The sequence below is a fragment of the Balaenoptera borealis genome, assembly GCF_965194805.1.
Source record: "Balaenoptera borealis genome assembly, chromosome: 1".
In the NCBI taxonomy this organism is placed as follows: domain Eukaryota; kingdom Metazoa; phylum Chordata; class Mammalia; order Artiodactyla; family Balaenopteridae; genus Balaenoptera; species Balaenoptera borealis.
The window spans coordinates 152,993,805-153,011,828 of record NC_138860.1 but is presented as its reverse complement, the minus strand read 5'-3'; the positions used below and the strand labels follow the sequence as shown (position 1 = coordinate 153,011,828).

Below are 18,024 nucleotides of genomic sequence, written 5' to 3'. Positions count from 1 at the left end.
CAGACATAGAAAGTAATTGGCAGAGCTAGGCCTGGAATTCAGGCATGTCTAATATAGAGTACATATTCATAACGATTACAAGTTGCTTGATGATGATGATTATGTTGATGATGATGATGATGATGATATTTTGCAATAGCAGATTTGAAAGAAGAAAGAAGATGAAGAAAAGGACTAGAAGAAGGAGAAAGAGAAGGAAGAAGAGCAGAACAAAAACAGTAGTAATAATCAGTGATAATTTGTTGTGGTAGTTTTTCCTTTCACTGTTTTTAGTCTTGTTTCTACTGTTGAGGTGTTTTAGTAAAAACAATAGCCATCAAGTAGTGAATCTCTATTATCTATCTACCAAACACCATGGTAGGCTCTTTAGCTGCATTTTCCCATTTAATTTGCACAACACTCACATGAAATAGTATTATCATCTTTGCTTTACAGATGGAAAACTGAGGTGCCAAGAGATTAATTTAACCGATCAACGGTAAAACAGCTCATAAGTATGACTCAGTATATAAACCCAAGTCTGTTTGAATCCATTGTCCTGCGATCTTTCTACCACGATATGTTGCCTCTGTTTACTGTCAAATCTGGCCATAGCCAGGATGAAGTTTTACTGAGACTGAAATCTCCAGGATGGAGACTAAAGCAGCAGCAAACTCTTGGAATTTTTAAAGTCCAATTCAGACATGTCATATATAAAAATGTGTGTGTGTGTGTGCACGCATGCATGTGTGTATTTAAGCTACATTACTGCTTATAATAATGTGAGAAATATTTCATTGTTAAAAAAAAAAAGTCTAAAAAAAAATTTCACATTATATACCTCAGAGGAAACTCTGTTGGCACACCCAGACAAAACAGGATTGATGAATTAAGAAAGAGTCAAAATGATAAATTGGTATGTTTTGTTGTCTCACGTTACTGGAATGCAGTTAATTCCTTTATGACTAGAGGCCTGAAACATTGCATTATATTCAAAGTAAGAGAGAAAAAAGAAACAATTTATTCTAAATGTATGAACTTCTGAGTTCATTAAACATTTCAAAACAAGAAATTAAAGAAAAAGCATCTCACTGACTGCTGATAGGACACAAAAAATACCAAAAATTGTCTGGCAGCAATTTAGAAATATGAATAAAGAGTTTTTAAAATATTAATATACTTTGCTCATCAATTTCCCTCAAGGAATTTATCCTAAGGAAGCAAAATGAAATCTGGGTAACACTTCACGCATAAAGATGTTTACTACAGTGTTATTTATAACAACCGATAATGGAAAATAATCTTTATGCCCAAGATTTAAAGAAATGGTCCAATAGTACATAGCTATTGTGCAGCCATGTTTATGAGGTTTTTAATGACAGAAAATTGCTTGTGATACCACTTAGCTTCCTTATAAGTAAGATATAAAAATGTATATATGGTACAAATTTAATTATGCTCCAAAAATAAAATAGAAAATAAATAAGCCTAGAAGTAAATATGTCAAAAGTTAATAGTATTTGCTTCTAGGTAGTAAGATTATGGGTGTGTGTTTCGGGGGGTGGGGGGGCATGTGCTTTTTCTCTGCTTCTAATAATTATCTATATTTTCCAAATGTTCTACAGTGAGCATTGGATACTTTTATAATCAGAAAGGGGAAAAAATTAACTCAAAGAGATAAAAAGATTATAAAGGAAAGAAAACAGTTCCAACAGTCCAGGCACATCATTTTATGTCTTCTTATTGGCTGAAGTTTTACCATATTTAAATAGAAAGATTTGCTTTCACATCACACAAGTGTTCTGCTGCATCAATAATAAATTTCTACATAAGAATATTTAATATAGGTTTTTCAGAGAGAAAATTACTTTTCAATAAAGATACTGGGATGTTTAGTTATCATAGATTCTTGCAAATGTACTATTTAACAACTACTTCAGGGGGTTAATATATCGGTCCTGGAATACAGCACCATATGTTCCAAGCTTTTATCACTTTCTAAAAACATAAGGAAGATAACCCAAAAGCTAGACCTGTTTATACAGTATATTTGATGCTTTGATTTTTAGTGGAGTCAGCCTTTGATGACTAATATTTCTTTTACCCGCTAGTACCAAAACCTAAATAAGGCTCCTGACTAGATTACATTCATGAAGGTCTCATTTTAAAGGAAATTGGAGAGATGGAAAAAGATTACAGGAAGACACATCATAAAAACAGGCCTCACAAGTCAAACTTAATAGTAAAACCATTCTTTTTCATGTAGACAACCATGAAAACAAATATCCTGTGAGCTAGAGATATGTATTATATCTTTCCAGCAGATCTTTATGCCTTCTTGAGACAGATTTCCATAACTGTATAATGTGATTACAGTTGATGAAGCAATGGCCCACAGAAAGAGGTTGATAAAGCATCAGGCTCCAGGAAACCAGATAAACATGCTCATGATTTCTAATTGTAACAAGGGTAGGATAACACTGGATATGAAGATCGAACTCAGACAGACCGAGCAAATATTGGTTCCTTCAACTTTAAAAATAAGTATCCATAAAACAGCACCAACTCTCTTATTAGAATAACTTGGAACATATTCATGTTACTTCCTTGATTGATAGAGAAGATTCAAAAGAGACTGTATGACTTTAACATGTAGTATGAAAATTATAACACCCTGTAAGAGACATTTTAAGCAACAAAATGAATATACCTGTAAGCAAACTAGAAGACCAAAGAACAAGAAACTTTGAAATGTATGACCAACTTGTCCAAAAGACTATCCCAGGTGATATGTAACTTAAGAAACACATTTTCCTAACACTCTAGCCATCCCACCGCTCTGCAACCCCCGCACCTGACCATAGGAGCTATATAAGGATAGTCTTTATGAGAGACTAACATGAAAGAACAACTAGACTAGGAATTCAACATGGACCAAAGTTAAAAAAAAAACCACTATAATTTCAGAGTTTCTGTTAGGTCTCTACTTAGCAAAGGATATAAGAACAGACTTTGTTCCTTGAAAAGTAATAGGTCTCATTTGTCAGGAGTTAGTGGATTCCTGGTTACAGTAGGCAAGTTGAAAGGTATGCATGTGCTGTGCATAAACAGGAAAAGAGTAATCCCCTTTATGAATTTAGAAATCCTGGCAGATTATACTGCTTTAAAGAAAATGTTTCCTTTCCTTAATATGAATTGACTATACTGCCTCAGAATTACTGTTTGTTTTTCAGTGGTGTGTGTATGTGACAATTGTAAGTTACTGACATGAGACAGGCACACCAACAGAAGAATGAGGGGTATATGCTTACCTCATGGTAGCAGAGATATCTTCATAGGGAACCCAAACTTGGAGTGCCAAGATTCAGTCTTGTACATGTGGCTAAAGCCTCCTGTTGTGAGTTATACTCTCAAGAGTCAGTAACATAGACTTTGGAAAAAGCACTTTGAGGATCATTGATTGTCTTGCTGGAATAAGAGGGACAATCCTAGGGACAGGTGAAGCCCTGTAGGCAAAGTGTAGGTTTCCCAAAGGTGGTTTCAGGGAAGGAATATTATTCTTACTATGAAAAACTGAAAAAGGAATTCTCTCATGGGAGAGTAAGTCAAACTAAGAAGCAAAGCAAGGAACTAAAGTTTGTCCTAGAGCAACAATCTGTGTGAGGTTTAACTTTTTTCCCACTGTCCTAAGTTGCTATATCATATATAGCTAACCATGTTCAAAGCTCTCCCATATATTTAATTCCTTCTAGTTAGCCCTAAACATCAGTAAGCATTACATACACCCAGTCCTGTGTCAGTGGTGTTGTAGAAAATTAAAAGAATCAGTAGTAAAGTGAAGTGGCTGTTCCTGAACCCCTCTTCTGCTGAAGCCAGCATGCCAGGAACAGCATTGTGTCAAGGACAAATGAGGGTCCCTAAATTCCAGACACTGACCACTGCCTACCTAACACATGACTCAAGTTGCAGTTGAAAGAAGATAGAGAGAAGCAAGCAACCAGGTGAAAGAGCAAGCAGAATAGATTGACTTGGGAAGGGAAATTAAACAAACTCCTCACTTTCTCCCAAATATGCTAGAAAAAAATGACCCCGAAGGAAGAAGGCAGATGTTAGATTATAGGGCTATGCTTCATTTGCTTAAAAGAATCCTATCACTATGTGTACAAAGTTTGTGCAAAGTCTTCCAGAATCAGCTGTCTCAATATAATAATGATAACTGATTTCTTAGGGTTAGATTTTTATTAATGTTTTTCAAAGCATATGTCGTTTGTTCTCTCTATTTTCATCAATACTTTGTTCAAAACAGATTTGAACAGGATTATAAAAAATACACTGTTATGTTAGAAAATGTAGATGAAGTAATCGTGGTTAAAGATAGAGTAATACTATCAGAATAACAGAAAAGTTAGTGTACAAAAACACAAGCAAAAAAGCTTTCCAGAGTCATTATATTGGGCTATAAAATTGGCTCAGAGTTTTCCAGCAGCCAAAGCAAAGGGAAAAGTAGGATGAGTTATAAGAATCATATTGTTAAGATAGAAACACCTTGTTATATAGGAGAAGAAAAGCTTTTTCTGAAACTGAGTCTTGTGAAAAAAATAACATACAGAACAGCACTCTATAATAAACATAATAGCAAGTCACTTGAAATGGTTCCTTATAGTGTCCCCCAAGGAAGCCTAGCACATAACACTAATGCTTCCATCGGTAAAGAACACTTTGAGTTCTCAGATAATCTATTTGTTTTTTTCATAACCACCATTTAACAAAAGTCAGCATATTATACCTGTTACTCTCTATCTCTTAAAATAAAATGATATCACTACAGCACATATACAAGAATATATTCCTAATATGGTCATTATTTTGATATTACTAAAATAACACAAAACCATAATCTTCCTACCAAAACCACACTGAAGGTATCCACTATTTCTCTCACCTGTGATTCTTTCACGTTCTCAACAGTAAAGTTGAACCAGACTCGGAAGCGTGGATTACAGGTATCCGGCCTAATGAATAAATCATACTCAAACTCAGAGACCTGGTCCACCCGTCCAAGGTTACCTGTTAATAAAAATTAAGAGAACTGGGTTTTAATAAAAGTTCATGAAGCTCAATGGTATATACATTTAAATATTATGAGCTCTGACAATGACATTTGTCATCACTCAGTACTTATAGGTTCATTTTTCACAATCTGCAGGGCTGCCAACTCTGAATGTAGTCCAGAAAGAGGGGGTTTTCAGCTAGTCTAGGCTGTGGTACAAGCAACTCTTTCTATCTTTATGACCTAGCAGCTCTATTTGTGCTACAAGTATCTTTGACAGATTGGGATGCTATATAGAGCATGTGGCAAGTGCCTGTGAACCAAGTAAGAATCACAACCAAACTTCAGTTTCCTAGTTAGAAAACCAAAGATGATAATACCTCATGTATTTTGTATTAAGCATTATAGTATACAAATTACCTCTAATATATTTGATCTTGTTTAATTCTCACAGCACGGCTATGCAGTTTGTACTGTGTTTGGTGTATTTCCGAACTTCTATCAGAACATGTTAGAGAATATATAAAGCAGAGTAAGGTTTAAACAAAAATTAGAAGTAGTTGCTACATAACAATAATAACGGTAAAGTCGCAAACAACCATGAGATTAATTTCCATTTCCTCCACCAACAGAACAGGCATATCAAAAATGTATATACTTGGGTGTGAGTCGCATTCTTTGTCTCTCCTCTCTCTGCCTGATATTCTCATGAGTGGTGAATTGCCCAAAATGTTAACAGTGGGATGGGATAAAAATAAAAGCTAAGAGCCTTGTGAATTCCCAAACCAGATAATCAACAACTAAAGAAGAGTAAACACGACTATAGAAAGCAACAAAGCAATTGATTGAGAAGTCAGTATAGTATTGTACTTGAAGAGCACAGCAACATCCTACTTTTAACAGTAAGGTCCTACTGTATAGCACAGGGAACGATATTCAATATCCTGGGATAAACCATAATGGAAAAGAATATAAAAAAGAATGTATATATGTGTATAACTGAGTCACTCTGCTGTATAGCAGAAATTAACACAACACTGTAAATCAACTATACTTCAATTTTAAAAAAAATTAAAAAATAATAATTCCATAAGTCATCCCCAAAAAATGAGCTCTAGCCTATCTTTCTCCAAAAGAACACTCAGAATTAAACTTTAACCTTATATCCACCAAAGTTTTAAATTATTTCTTTTACTAGTTTTACCGGCATGTCACTTGTTTTTCTGAGCAACAGCTGTAGTAGATGCAGTACTAGCCTGGGAATCATCAGATCTGAATTCGAGCTCAATTGACTCACTGTGCAACAATGGGTAAGTTACTTACCCTCTCAGGGCCTCATCTGCAAAATGAGAATATTGAGTTACCTAACTTCTAAGGTTCCTTTCAGCTGTAACATTCTTTGGCTGCCTGATTCTAGGATTGATCAGGCAGTGATCCAAGACAATAAGAGAACCCTTCCTTCAAAACCAAATCAATTAATCTTAGGGTGATTTTTGTCTGCTCTCATCAAAATGTGGGTGGAGAAACCAAACGTATTCCTCCTTCCAGAACCAGAACGATCAGTTACCTCAAGTTAAGTACATAAATATTTTTAAAAATGCATTGATGGCAAAATACAAATAAGAGCTAATCAGGACCAAAAGCTTTTAATCTTTCTAATTTCAATTGTCTTCAAAATTTCCAAGGAGATTCTTCAATGAAATGGTCCTTTCAAATATTATCCTCCAAAAATATTTACTAAGCTTCTGTTGTAGAGGGCAGAACACTTATCACATGAGAGGACTAAACTTGAAATCAGAAGATCTAGACTCAAGTTTTATCTCTGTCACTTACTGAGTGACCTTGGAAAATTCACTTAACCTCTATCAACCTCTGCTTTTTCAACTATAAAGTAAGAATCATATAAACAGAAATATGAATATTTATCTCTAAGTTAATTAATGAACATTAATTTTAACTAGTATATAACTGATATTAACACGAATTTTCAATAGAAAATTAACATTTTCTGAGCATTTCTACATGCCACATACTGTCCCAAATGCTAGGTATACTAACCTATTTAATTCTCACAACACTCACGTGGTAGAAACCATTACTATCCCCATTTTACATATGAAAAAAACAAGGGACGAAGATATAAAATAACTTATCCAAAGCTATACAGCATGTAAGCAAGTATGAGTCAGCTGGGATTTGAATTCAAACAATATGTCTCTAGCCACTAGACAACAGCTTCTACTAAAAAAGCTGGTTGGAAGAATATAAAGATAATACACACTGAAGGTACAATATAAGTTATAATCCTTAATAAAAACTTACTATCCTTAAAACAACAAAAAGTTAAAAAGCCACTATTTTCTTGACTTCTAAAAGTTCATGGTTGAAAAATTAAACATTAATGTACATTTCAATACTCAAAGGAAAGAAGATTTTTATTTTGTTTTTAATTCTGGAGCACTATAAATGGATTCTGATTAATAATAACATGTCTTAAAATTGTTGCTATGTATTGTGCCTAATAATAATGCACTATATGTGTCTTAAAATTTACAGTTTCAAAATTATTTCAGATCCTTTATATTACTAAAGCCTCACCATGACCCCATAATGAGTAAACTGAGACTCAGGAATGTTTAGTGCTTGCTTAAGTTCATGCTTTAAAGCACCATGGCGAGACCTTGAAACAAAGACTTCTGACTCCACTGTGTTACGCTTTGGAATATACCATAGCTACAGCCAATTCATTTCTTCAGCCATTCAATCAGTTATTCATTCAAAAAGTACTATACTATGTACTATAAAATAGAACAGATAGTAAGTCAAACAAAAAGGTCTTTGCTTTCACTAAGTTTACAGTTCCAAATAATAATAAGCATCTGGTCTTTGGTCTTCTGTAACTATTCTGTTGGCCTTCTTCACCATTTCTAAGAGGAGTATTCTCTCTGTGTGTATGTATAAAAATGCTTTCCTTGTATTACCAGTAATATTTCAACAAAGTGCCAATTGATGATGTTCTGAAAACAGCTATTGAAATAAGCTGACCATGCCTCTATATCATCTGGTTCCCTTCCACTTATATGAAAGGACAAAAAAAAAGCAAATAAGAATTTAAAATATAGGACAAATACAAAAAAAAATTATATGTAGATTTTAAAGACAAATATATCAATAAATGTGTTAAATATAAATGGACTAAATATTACAAATAGAGATAAAAATACTCTGGATAAAGAAAACAACTATATATATTGCTTATAAAGACAAACTTTACATTTAAGAGCACAGAAAGACTGAAAATAAATGGTCTTTTCAACTATCATCAGCCAAAAATATTTACTGAGCCCTATGTTGTAGAGGGTACAATACTTATTAATTTAATGAAAAAGTTTTAATAGGAAAGCACTATCAAAAGAAAGCTAATGTAGCTATATTTATCTCAGACAAGGTAGGCTTTAATCAAGAAACGTTACTAGAAATGAACAGAGATATTTCATGATGCAAAACAGGTAAGTCCATCAACAAGATACAAAAATCTTAAAAGTATATACAACTAACAATAGATCTTCAAAATATATAAGTAAAATTTGACAAAATAAAAGAAGATAGAGACAAATTTAGAAATATGGTGAGAAATTTTAACATACCAATACCACAAACTGAGAAAAACCAAGATAATATTCAGAAAGGATTTAGACAATTTGAAAATGTGATTTAAAAGGATATCTAGGGACAGGAGGCAAGATGGCGGAAGAGTAAGACGCGGAGATCACCTTCCTTCCCACAGATACAGTAGAAATACATCTACACGTGGAACTGCTCCTACAGAACACCCACTGAACGCTGGCAGAAGACGTCAGACCTCCCAAAAGGCAAGAAAATCCCCACGTACTTGGGTAGGGCAAAAGAAAAAAGAAATAACAGAGACAAAAGAATAGGGACGGGATCTGCACCAGTGGGAGGGAGCTGTGAAGCAGGAAAGGTTCCCACACACTAGGAAGCCCCTTCGTGGGCAGAGACTGCGGGTGGCAGAGGGGGGAAGTTTCAGAGCCACGGAGGAGAGCGCAGCCAAAGGGGCGCAGAGGGAAAAATGGAGAGATTCCTGCATGGAGGCTCGGCGCCGAGCAGCACTCACCAGCCCCAGAGGCTTGTCTGCTCAGCCGCCGGGGCGGGCGGGGGCTGGGAGCTGAGACTCGGGCTTCGGTGCTAGCCGGGAGGGAGTCCGGGAAAAAGTCTGCAGCTGCCGAAGAGGCAAGAGACTTTTTCTTGCCTCTTTGTTTCACGGCGCGCAAGAAGAGGGGATTCAGAGCGCTGCCTAAATGAACTCCAGAGACGGGCGCGAGCCGTGGCTATCAGCGCGGAACCCAGAGGCGGGCGCGAGCCGCGGCTATCAGCGTGGACCCCAGAGACGGGCAGGAGACGCTAAGGCTGCTGCTGCCACCACCAAAAAGCCTGTGTGCGAGCACAGGTCACTCTCCACACCGCCCCTCCCAGGAGCCAGTGCAGCCCGCCACTGCCAGGGTCCCGTGATCTGGGGACAACTTCCCCAGGAGAACGCACGGCGCGACTCAGGCTGCTGCAACGTCACGCTGGCCTCTGCCGCCGCAGGCTCGCCCCGCATCCGTACCCCTCCCTCCCCCCGGCCTGAGTGAGCCAGAGCCCCCGAAGCAGCTGCTCCTTTAACCTCGTTCTGTCTGGGCGGGGAACAGACGCCCTCAGGCGACCTACATGCAGAGGCGGGTCCAAATCCAAAGCTGAACCCCTGGAGCTGTGCAAACAAAGAAGAGAAAGGGCAATCTCTCCCAGCAGCCTCAGAAGCAGCGGATTAAAGCTCCACAAACAACTTGATGTGCCTGCATCTGTTGAATACCTGAATAGACAACGAATCATCCCAAATTCAGCAAGTGGACTTTGGGAGCAGGATTTATTAATTTTTCCCCTTTTCCTTTTTTTGTGAGTGTATAGGTGTATGCTTCTGGGTGAGATTTTGTCTGTATAGCTTTGCTTTCACCATTAGTCCTAGAGTTAGGTCTGTCAATTTTTTTTTTTTTCTTTTTTTACTTAAAAAAATTTTTTTTCCTAATAAATGTTTTCTTAATAATTTTTTCCTTATTTCCTATTTTTAGAAATTAAAAAAAATTTTTGATAAGTTTTTTCATATTTTTTATTTTTAAAAATTAAAACTTTTTTCTTAATAAATTGTTTCTTAATTTTTTCTTATTTTTATTATAAAAAATTAATAAATCAATTTTTAAAAAATAAAAATAAATTTTTTCTTAATAAATTTATTCTTAATTTTTTTCTTATGTTTTATTATAATACTTTTATTTTATTTTATCCTCTTTCTTTCTTTCTTTCTGTTTTTTTCTCCCTTTTATTCTGAGCCATGTGGATGAAAGGCTCTTGGTGTGCTCCAGCCAGGCATCAGGGCTGTGCCTCTGAGGTGGGAGAGCCAACTTCAGAACACTGGTCCACAAGAGACCTCCCAGCTCCATGTAATACCAAACGGCGAAAATCTCTCAGAGATCTCCATCTCAACATCAAGACCCAGTTTCATTCAACGACCAGCAAGCTACAGTGCTGGACACCCTATGCCAAACAACTAGCAAGACAGGAACACATACCCATCCATTAGCAGAGAGGCTGTCTAAAATCATAATAAGGCCACAGACACCCCAAAACACACCACCAGACGTGGACGTGCCCACCAGAAAGACAAGATCCAACCTCATCCACCAGAACACAGGCACTAGTCCCCTCCACCAGGAAGCCTACACAACCTACTGAACGAACCTTAGCCACTGGGGACAGATACCAAAAACAACGGGAACTACGAACCTGCAGCCTGTGAAAAGGAGACCCCAAACACAGTAAGATAAGCAAAATGAGAAGACAGAAAAACACAGAGCAGGTGAAAGAGCAGGGTCAAAACACACCAGACCTAACCAATGAAGAGGAAATAGGTAGTCTACCTGAAAAAGAATTCAGAATAATGATAGTAAAGATGATCCAAAATCTTGGAAATAGAATAGACAAAATGCAAGAAACATTTAACAAGGACATAGAAGAACTAAAGACGAACCAAGCAATGATGAAAAACACAATAAATGAAATTAAAAATACTCTAGACGGGATCAATAGCAGAATAACTGAGGCAGAAGAACGGATAAGTGACCTGGAAGATAAAATAGTGGAAATAACTACTGCAGAGCAGAATAAAGAAAAAAGAATAAAAAGAACTGAGGACAGTCTCAGAGACCTCTGGGACAACATGAAATGCACCAACATTCGAATTATAGGGGTCCCAGAAGAAGAAGAGAAAAAGAAAGGGACTGAGAAAATATTTGAAGAGATTATAGTTGAAAACTTCCCTAAGATGGGAAAGGAAATAGTTAAGTCCTGGAAGCACAGAGAGTCCCATACAGGATAAATCCAAGGAGAAACACGCCAAGACACATATTAATCAAACTATCAAAAATTAAATATAAAGAAAACATATTAAAAGCAGCAAGGGAAAAACAACAAATAACACACAAGGGAATCCCCATAAGGTTAACAGCTGATCTTTCAGCAGAAACTCTGCAAGCCAGAAGGGAGTGGCAGGATATACTTAAAGTCATGAAGGAGAAAAACCTACAACCAAGGTTACTCTACCCAGCAAGGATCTCCTTCAGATTTGATAGAGAAATTAAAACCTTTACAGACAAGCAAAAGCTGAGAGAGTTCAGCACCACCAAACCAGCTTTACAACAAATGCTAAAGGAACTTCTCTAGGCAAGAAACACAAGAGAAGGAAAACACCTACAATAACAAACCCAAAACATTTAAGAAAATGGGAATAGGAACATACATATCAATAATTACCTTAAATGTAAATGGATTAAATGCTCCCACCAAAAGACACAGACTGGCTGAATGGATACAAAAACAAGACCCATATATATATGCTGTCTACAAGAGACCCACTTCAGACCTAGAGACACATACAGACTGAAAGTGAGGGGATGGAAAAAGATATTCCATGCAAATGGAAATCAAAGGAAAGCTGGAGTAGCAATTCTCATATCAGTCAAAATAGACTTTAAAATAAAGACTATTACAAGAGACAAAGAAGGACACTATATAATGATCAAGGGATCGATCCAAGAGGAAGGTATAACAATTGTAAATATTTATGCACCCAACATAGGATCACCTCAATACATAAGGCAAATACTAACAGCCATAAAAGGGGAAATCGACAGCAACACAATCATAGTAGGGGACTTTAACACCCCACTTTCACCAACGGACAGATCATCCAAAATGAAAATAAATAAGGAAACACAAGCTTTAAATGATACATTAAACAAGATGGACTTAATTGATATTTATAGGACATTCCACCCAAAAACAACAGAATACACATTTTTCTCAAGTGCTCATGGAACATTCTCCAGGATAGATCATATCTTGGGTCACAAATCAAGCCTGGGTAAATTTAGGAAAATTGAAATTGTATCAAGTATCTTTTCCGACCACAACGCTATGAGACTAGATATCAATTACAGGAAAAGATCTGTAAAAAATACAAACACATGGAGGCTACACAATAAACTACTTAATAACGAAGTGATCACTGAAGAAATCAAAGGGGAAATCAAATAATACCTAGAAACAAATGACAATGGAGACACGACGACCCAAAACCTATGGGACGCAGCAAAAGGAGTTCTAAGAGGGAAGTTAATAGCAATACAAGCCTACATCAAGAAACAGGAAACATCTCGAATAAACAACCTAACCTTGCACCTAAAGAAATTAGAGAAAGAAGAGCAAAAAAAAAACCCCAAAGCTAGCAGAAGGAAAGAAATCATAAAGATCAGATCAGAAATAAATGAAAAAGAAATGAAGGAAACAATACGAAAAATCAATGAAACTAAAAGCTGGTTCTTCGAGAAGATAAACAAAATTGATAAACCATTAGCCAGACTCATCAAGAGAAAAAGGGAGAAGACTCAAATCAATAGAATTAGAAATGAAAAAGAAAAAGTAACCACTGACACTGCAGAAATACAAACGATCATGAGAGATTACTACAAGAAAATCTATGCCAATAAAATGGACAACCTGGAAGAAATGGATAGATTCTTAGAAATGCACAACCTGCCGAGACTGAACCAGGAAGAAATAGAAAATATGAACAGACCAATCACAAGCACTGAAATTGAAACTGTGATTAAAAATCTTCCAACAAACAAAAGCTCAGGACCAGATGGCTTCACAGGCGAATTCTATCAAACATTTAGAGAAGAGCTAACACCTATCCTTCTCAAACTCTTCCAAAATATTGCAGAGGGAGGAACACTCCCCAACTCATTCTACGAGGCCACCATCACCCTGATACCAAAACCAGACAAAGATGTCACAACGAAAGAAAACTACAGGCCAATATAACTGATGAATATAGATGCAAAAATCGTCAACAAAATACTAGCAAACAGAATCCAACAGCACATTAAAAGGATTATACACCAGGATCAAGTGGGGTTTATTCCAGGAATGCAAGGATTCTTCAATATACGCAAATCAATCAACGTGACACATCATATTAACAAATTGAAGGAGAAAAACCATATGATCATCTCAATAGATGCAGAGAAAGCTTTTGACAAAATTCAACACCCATTTATGATAAAAGCCCTGCAGAAAGTAGGCATAGAGGGAACTTTCCTCAACATAATAAAGGCTATGTATGAGAAACCCACAGCCAACATTGTCCTCAATGGTGAAAAACTGAAACCATTTCCACTAAGATCAGGAACAAGACAAAGTTGCCCACTCTCACCACTATTATTCAACATAGTTTTGGAAGTGTTAGCCACAGCAATCAGAGAAGACAAAGAAATAAAAGAAATCCAAATCGGAAAAGAAGAAGTAAAGCTGTCACTGTTTGCAGATGACATGATACTATACATAGAGAATCCTAAAGATGCTACCAGAAAACTACTAGAGCTAATCAATGAATTTGGTAAAGTAGCAGGATACAAAATTAATGCACAGAAATCTCTTGCATTCCTATATAATAATGATGAAAAATCTGAAAGTGAAATTAAGAAAACACTCCCGTTTACCATTGCAACAAAAAGAATAAAATATCTAGGAATAAACCTACCTAAGGAGACAAAAGACCTGTATGCAGAAAATTATAGGACACTGATGAAAGAAATTAAAGATGATACAAATAGATGGAGAGATATACCATGTTCTTGGATTGGAAGAATCAACATTGTGAAAATGACTCTACTACCCAAAGCAATCTACAGATTCAATGCAATCCCTATCAAACTACCACTGGCATTTTTCACAAAACTAGAACAAAATATTTCACAATTTGTATGGAGACACAAAAGACCCCGAATAGCCAAAGCAATCTTGAGAACGAAAAATGGAAATGGGGGAATCAGGCTCCCTGATTTCAGACTATATTACAAAGCTACATTAATCAAGACAGTTTGGTACTGGCACAAAAACAGAAATATGGATCAATGGAACAAGATAGAAAGCCCAGAGATAAACCCACGCCCATATGGTCACCTTATCTTCGATAAAGGAGGCAAGCGTATACAGTGGAGAAAAGACAGCCTCTTCAATAAGTGGTGCTGGGAAAATTGGACAGGTACATGTAAAAGTATGAAATTAGAACACTCCCTGACACCATACACAAAAATAAACTCAAAATGGATTAAAGACCTAAGTGTAAGGCCAGACACTATCAAACTCTTAGAGGAAAACATAGGCAGAACACTCTATGACATAAATCACAGCAAGAGCCTTTTTGACCCAGCCCCTAGAGAAATGGAAATAAATACAAAAATAAACAAATGGGACCTAATGAAACTTAAAAGCTTTTGCACAGCAAAGGAAACCATAAATAAGACCAAAAGACAACCCTCAGAATGGTAGAAAATATTTGCAAATGAAGCAACTGACAAAGGATTAATCTCCAAGATTTACAAGCAGCTCATGCAGCTCGATAACAAAAAAAAACAAACAACCCAATCCAAAAATGGGCAGAAGACCTAAATAGACATTTCTCCAAAGAAGATATACAGATGGCCAACAGACACATGAAAGAATGCTCAATATCATTAATCATTAGAGAAATGCAAATCAAAACTACAATGAGATATCATCTCACACCAGTCAGAATGGCCATCATCAAAAAATCTAGAAACAATAAATGCTGGAGAGGGTGTGGAGAAAAGGGAACACTCTTGCACTGTTGGTGGGAATGTAAATTGATACAGCCACTATGAAGAACAGTATGGAGGTTCCTTAAAAAACTAAAACTAGAACTACCATACGACCCAGCAATCCCACTACTGGGCATATACCCTGAGAAAACCGTAATTCAAAAAGAGTCATGTACCAAAATGTTCATTGCAGCTCTATTTACAATAGCCAGGACATGGAAACAACCTAAGTGTCCATCATCGGATGAATGGATAAAGAAGATGTGGCACATATATACAATGGAATATTACTCAGCCATAAAAAGAAATGAAATGGAGGTATTTGTAATGAGGTGGATGGAGTTAGAGTCTGTCATACAGAGTGAAGTAAGTCAGAAAGAGAAAAGCAAATACAGTATGCTAACACATATATATGGAATCTAAGGGAAAAAAAAAAAAACGGTCATGAACAACCTAGTGGCAAGACGGGAATAAAGACACAGACCTACTAGAGAATGGACTTGAGGATATGGGGAGGGGGAGGGGTGAGATGTAACAGGGTGAGAGAGTGTCATGGACATATATACACTATCAAATGTAAAATAGATAGCTAGTGGGAAGCAGCCGCATAGCACAGGGAGATCAGCTCGGTGCTTTGTGACCACCTAGGGGGGTGGGATAGGGAGGGTGGGAGGGAGGGAGATGCAAGATGGAAGAGATATGGGGGCATATGTATATGTATAACTGATTCACTTTGTTATAAAGCAGAAACTAACACACCATTGTAAAGCAATTATACTCCAATAAAGATGTTTAAAAACAACAACAAAAAAGGATATCTAGTTCTAATTACGGAACACTTTTGTAGAACTACAGAATATATATCCTTTCCAAAAGAACATGGTACATTCACAAAATTGATCATATGTTGATCCATAAGGAAGTCTCAACAAATTTCAAAGGAATTTATACTATATTGCGTATGTTCTCTTATCCCAGTGATAGTATTTTAAAGTAAATCATAATCAATATATGTCAATCAAAATTTGTGGGATGTAGCTAAATCAATTCTAAGATGGAAATATATATGTACACATACACATAGATTGATTTCCATTGATTTATACATAATATAAAATGTATTCTGAAAATCAATTATCTAAGCTCCTACTATAAGAAGCTAAAAAGTGGGAATATATATTGAAACAGCCACTATGGAGAACAATATGGAGGTTCCTTAAAAAACTAAAAATAGAACTACCATATGACGCAGCGATCCCACTCCTGGGCATATACCCAGAGAAAAACATAATTCAAGAAGACACATGCACCCCAACGTTCATTGTAGCACTATTTATAATAGCCAGGACATGGAAGCAACCTAAATGTCCGTCAACAGAGGAGTGGATACAGAAGATGTGGTACATATACACAATGGAATATTACTCAGCCATAAAAGGAACGAAACTGGGTAATATGCAGAGACGTGGATGGACCTAGAGACTGTCATACAGAGTGAAATAAGTCAGAAAGATATAAACAAATATCGTACGTTAACGCATATATGTGGAATCTAGAAAAATGGTATAGATTATCTTATATGCAAAGCAGAAATAGAGACAGAGACGTAGTGATCAAACGTATGCATACCAAAGGGGAAAGGCTGGGGGATGGGATGAATTAGGAGATTGGGATTGACATATATACACTACTGATACTATGTATAAAATAGATAACTAATGAGAACCTACTGTATAGCACAGGAAACTCTACTCAATGCTCTGTGGTGACCTAAATGGGAAGGAAATCTAAAAAGGAAGGGATCTATGTATACGTATACCTGATTCACTTTGCTGTACAGTAGAAACTAACACAAAATTGTAAAGCAACTGTACTCCAACAAAAACTTAATTTAAAAAAAGGAGAGAACAATGTAGAGAATCCCATTTTAAAAAACAAAAGAGTGATACTTTCAAACAAAAAAAGTGGAAGGAAATAAGACAGGTAAGAGGAGAAAATCATATAAATTTTTAAATGTACTCTACAGAAAATTTAAAACATGAAGAGATAGTTTTTTTGAAAAAGACCTTTAATATGAACAGACTCCAGCAAGCTCATACAGAAAAAATAAAAAGTAAGAAAACACATATAATAATATCAAAAATTAAGAGAGACTAGTACTACATGTCCTTTACAATCAGACAAGAAGAAAAAAAAAGCAACAAACATATTGTAAACTATCTATGTCAATACATTTGAAAAATAGATGAAATGTATAATTTCTTATAAAAACACAGTTTATTAAAACTAAAATATGAAGCAATATAAAATGTGAATTATTCAATAACTACTAAATGGACCAGATCCTTAATTTTAAATGTTCCCACAAAAAAAAAAAATTACAGTCATAATGATTTCACTTCTGAACACCTATAAACTTATAAGAAAGAGTTAATCTCAAGCACATTTTTCCAGAGGAAAAAAGGAAACATTGCCCAATTCATTTTATGAAACCAGGACAATATTGATACCAAAACATGACAAGAATATTACAAAAAAAAGGAAACATATAGGTAAATCTCTTTCACAAGCCTAGATGTAAAATACTAAAGAAAATACTAGCTAATTTAGTCCAATCATCAATAGAAGAGATGACGGATCATGAAAAGTTGGAATTATTACAAAATAACATTTAAGGATCATCAATCCAAATAACACATTAACAAAATAAAGAACAAATAGGTGATCGTCTCAAAAGCAGAAAAAGTATTTGATAGAAAA

General features: G+C 35.9%; 1 protein-coding gene across 1 annotated transcript in view; it reads right to left on the bottom strand.

Annotated features, from left to right (window-relative positions):
* Nucleotides 1–18,024, bottom strand: part of AGBL4 (AGBL carboxypeptidase 4) — a 1,392,661-nt gene that overhangs the window by 1,136,902 nt on the left and 237,735 nt on the right. The window contains exon 3 of the mRNA XM_082372119.1: nt 4,922–5,046. Within this exon, the coding sequence (XP_082228245.1) occupies nt 4,922–5,046 (125 nt within the window). The remainder of the gene's footprint in view (nt 1–4,921; nt 5,047–18,024) is intronic.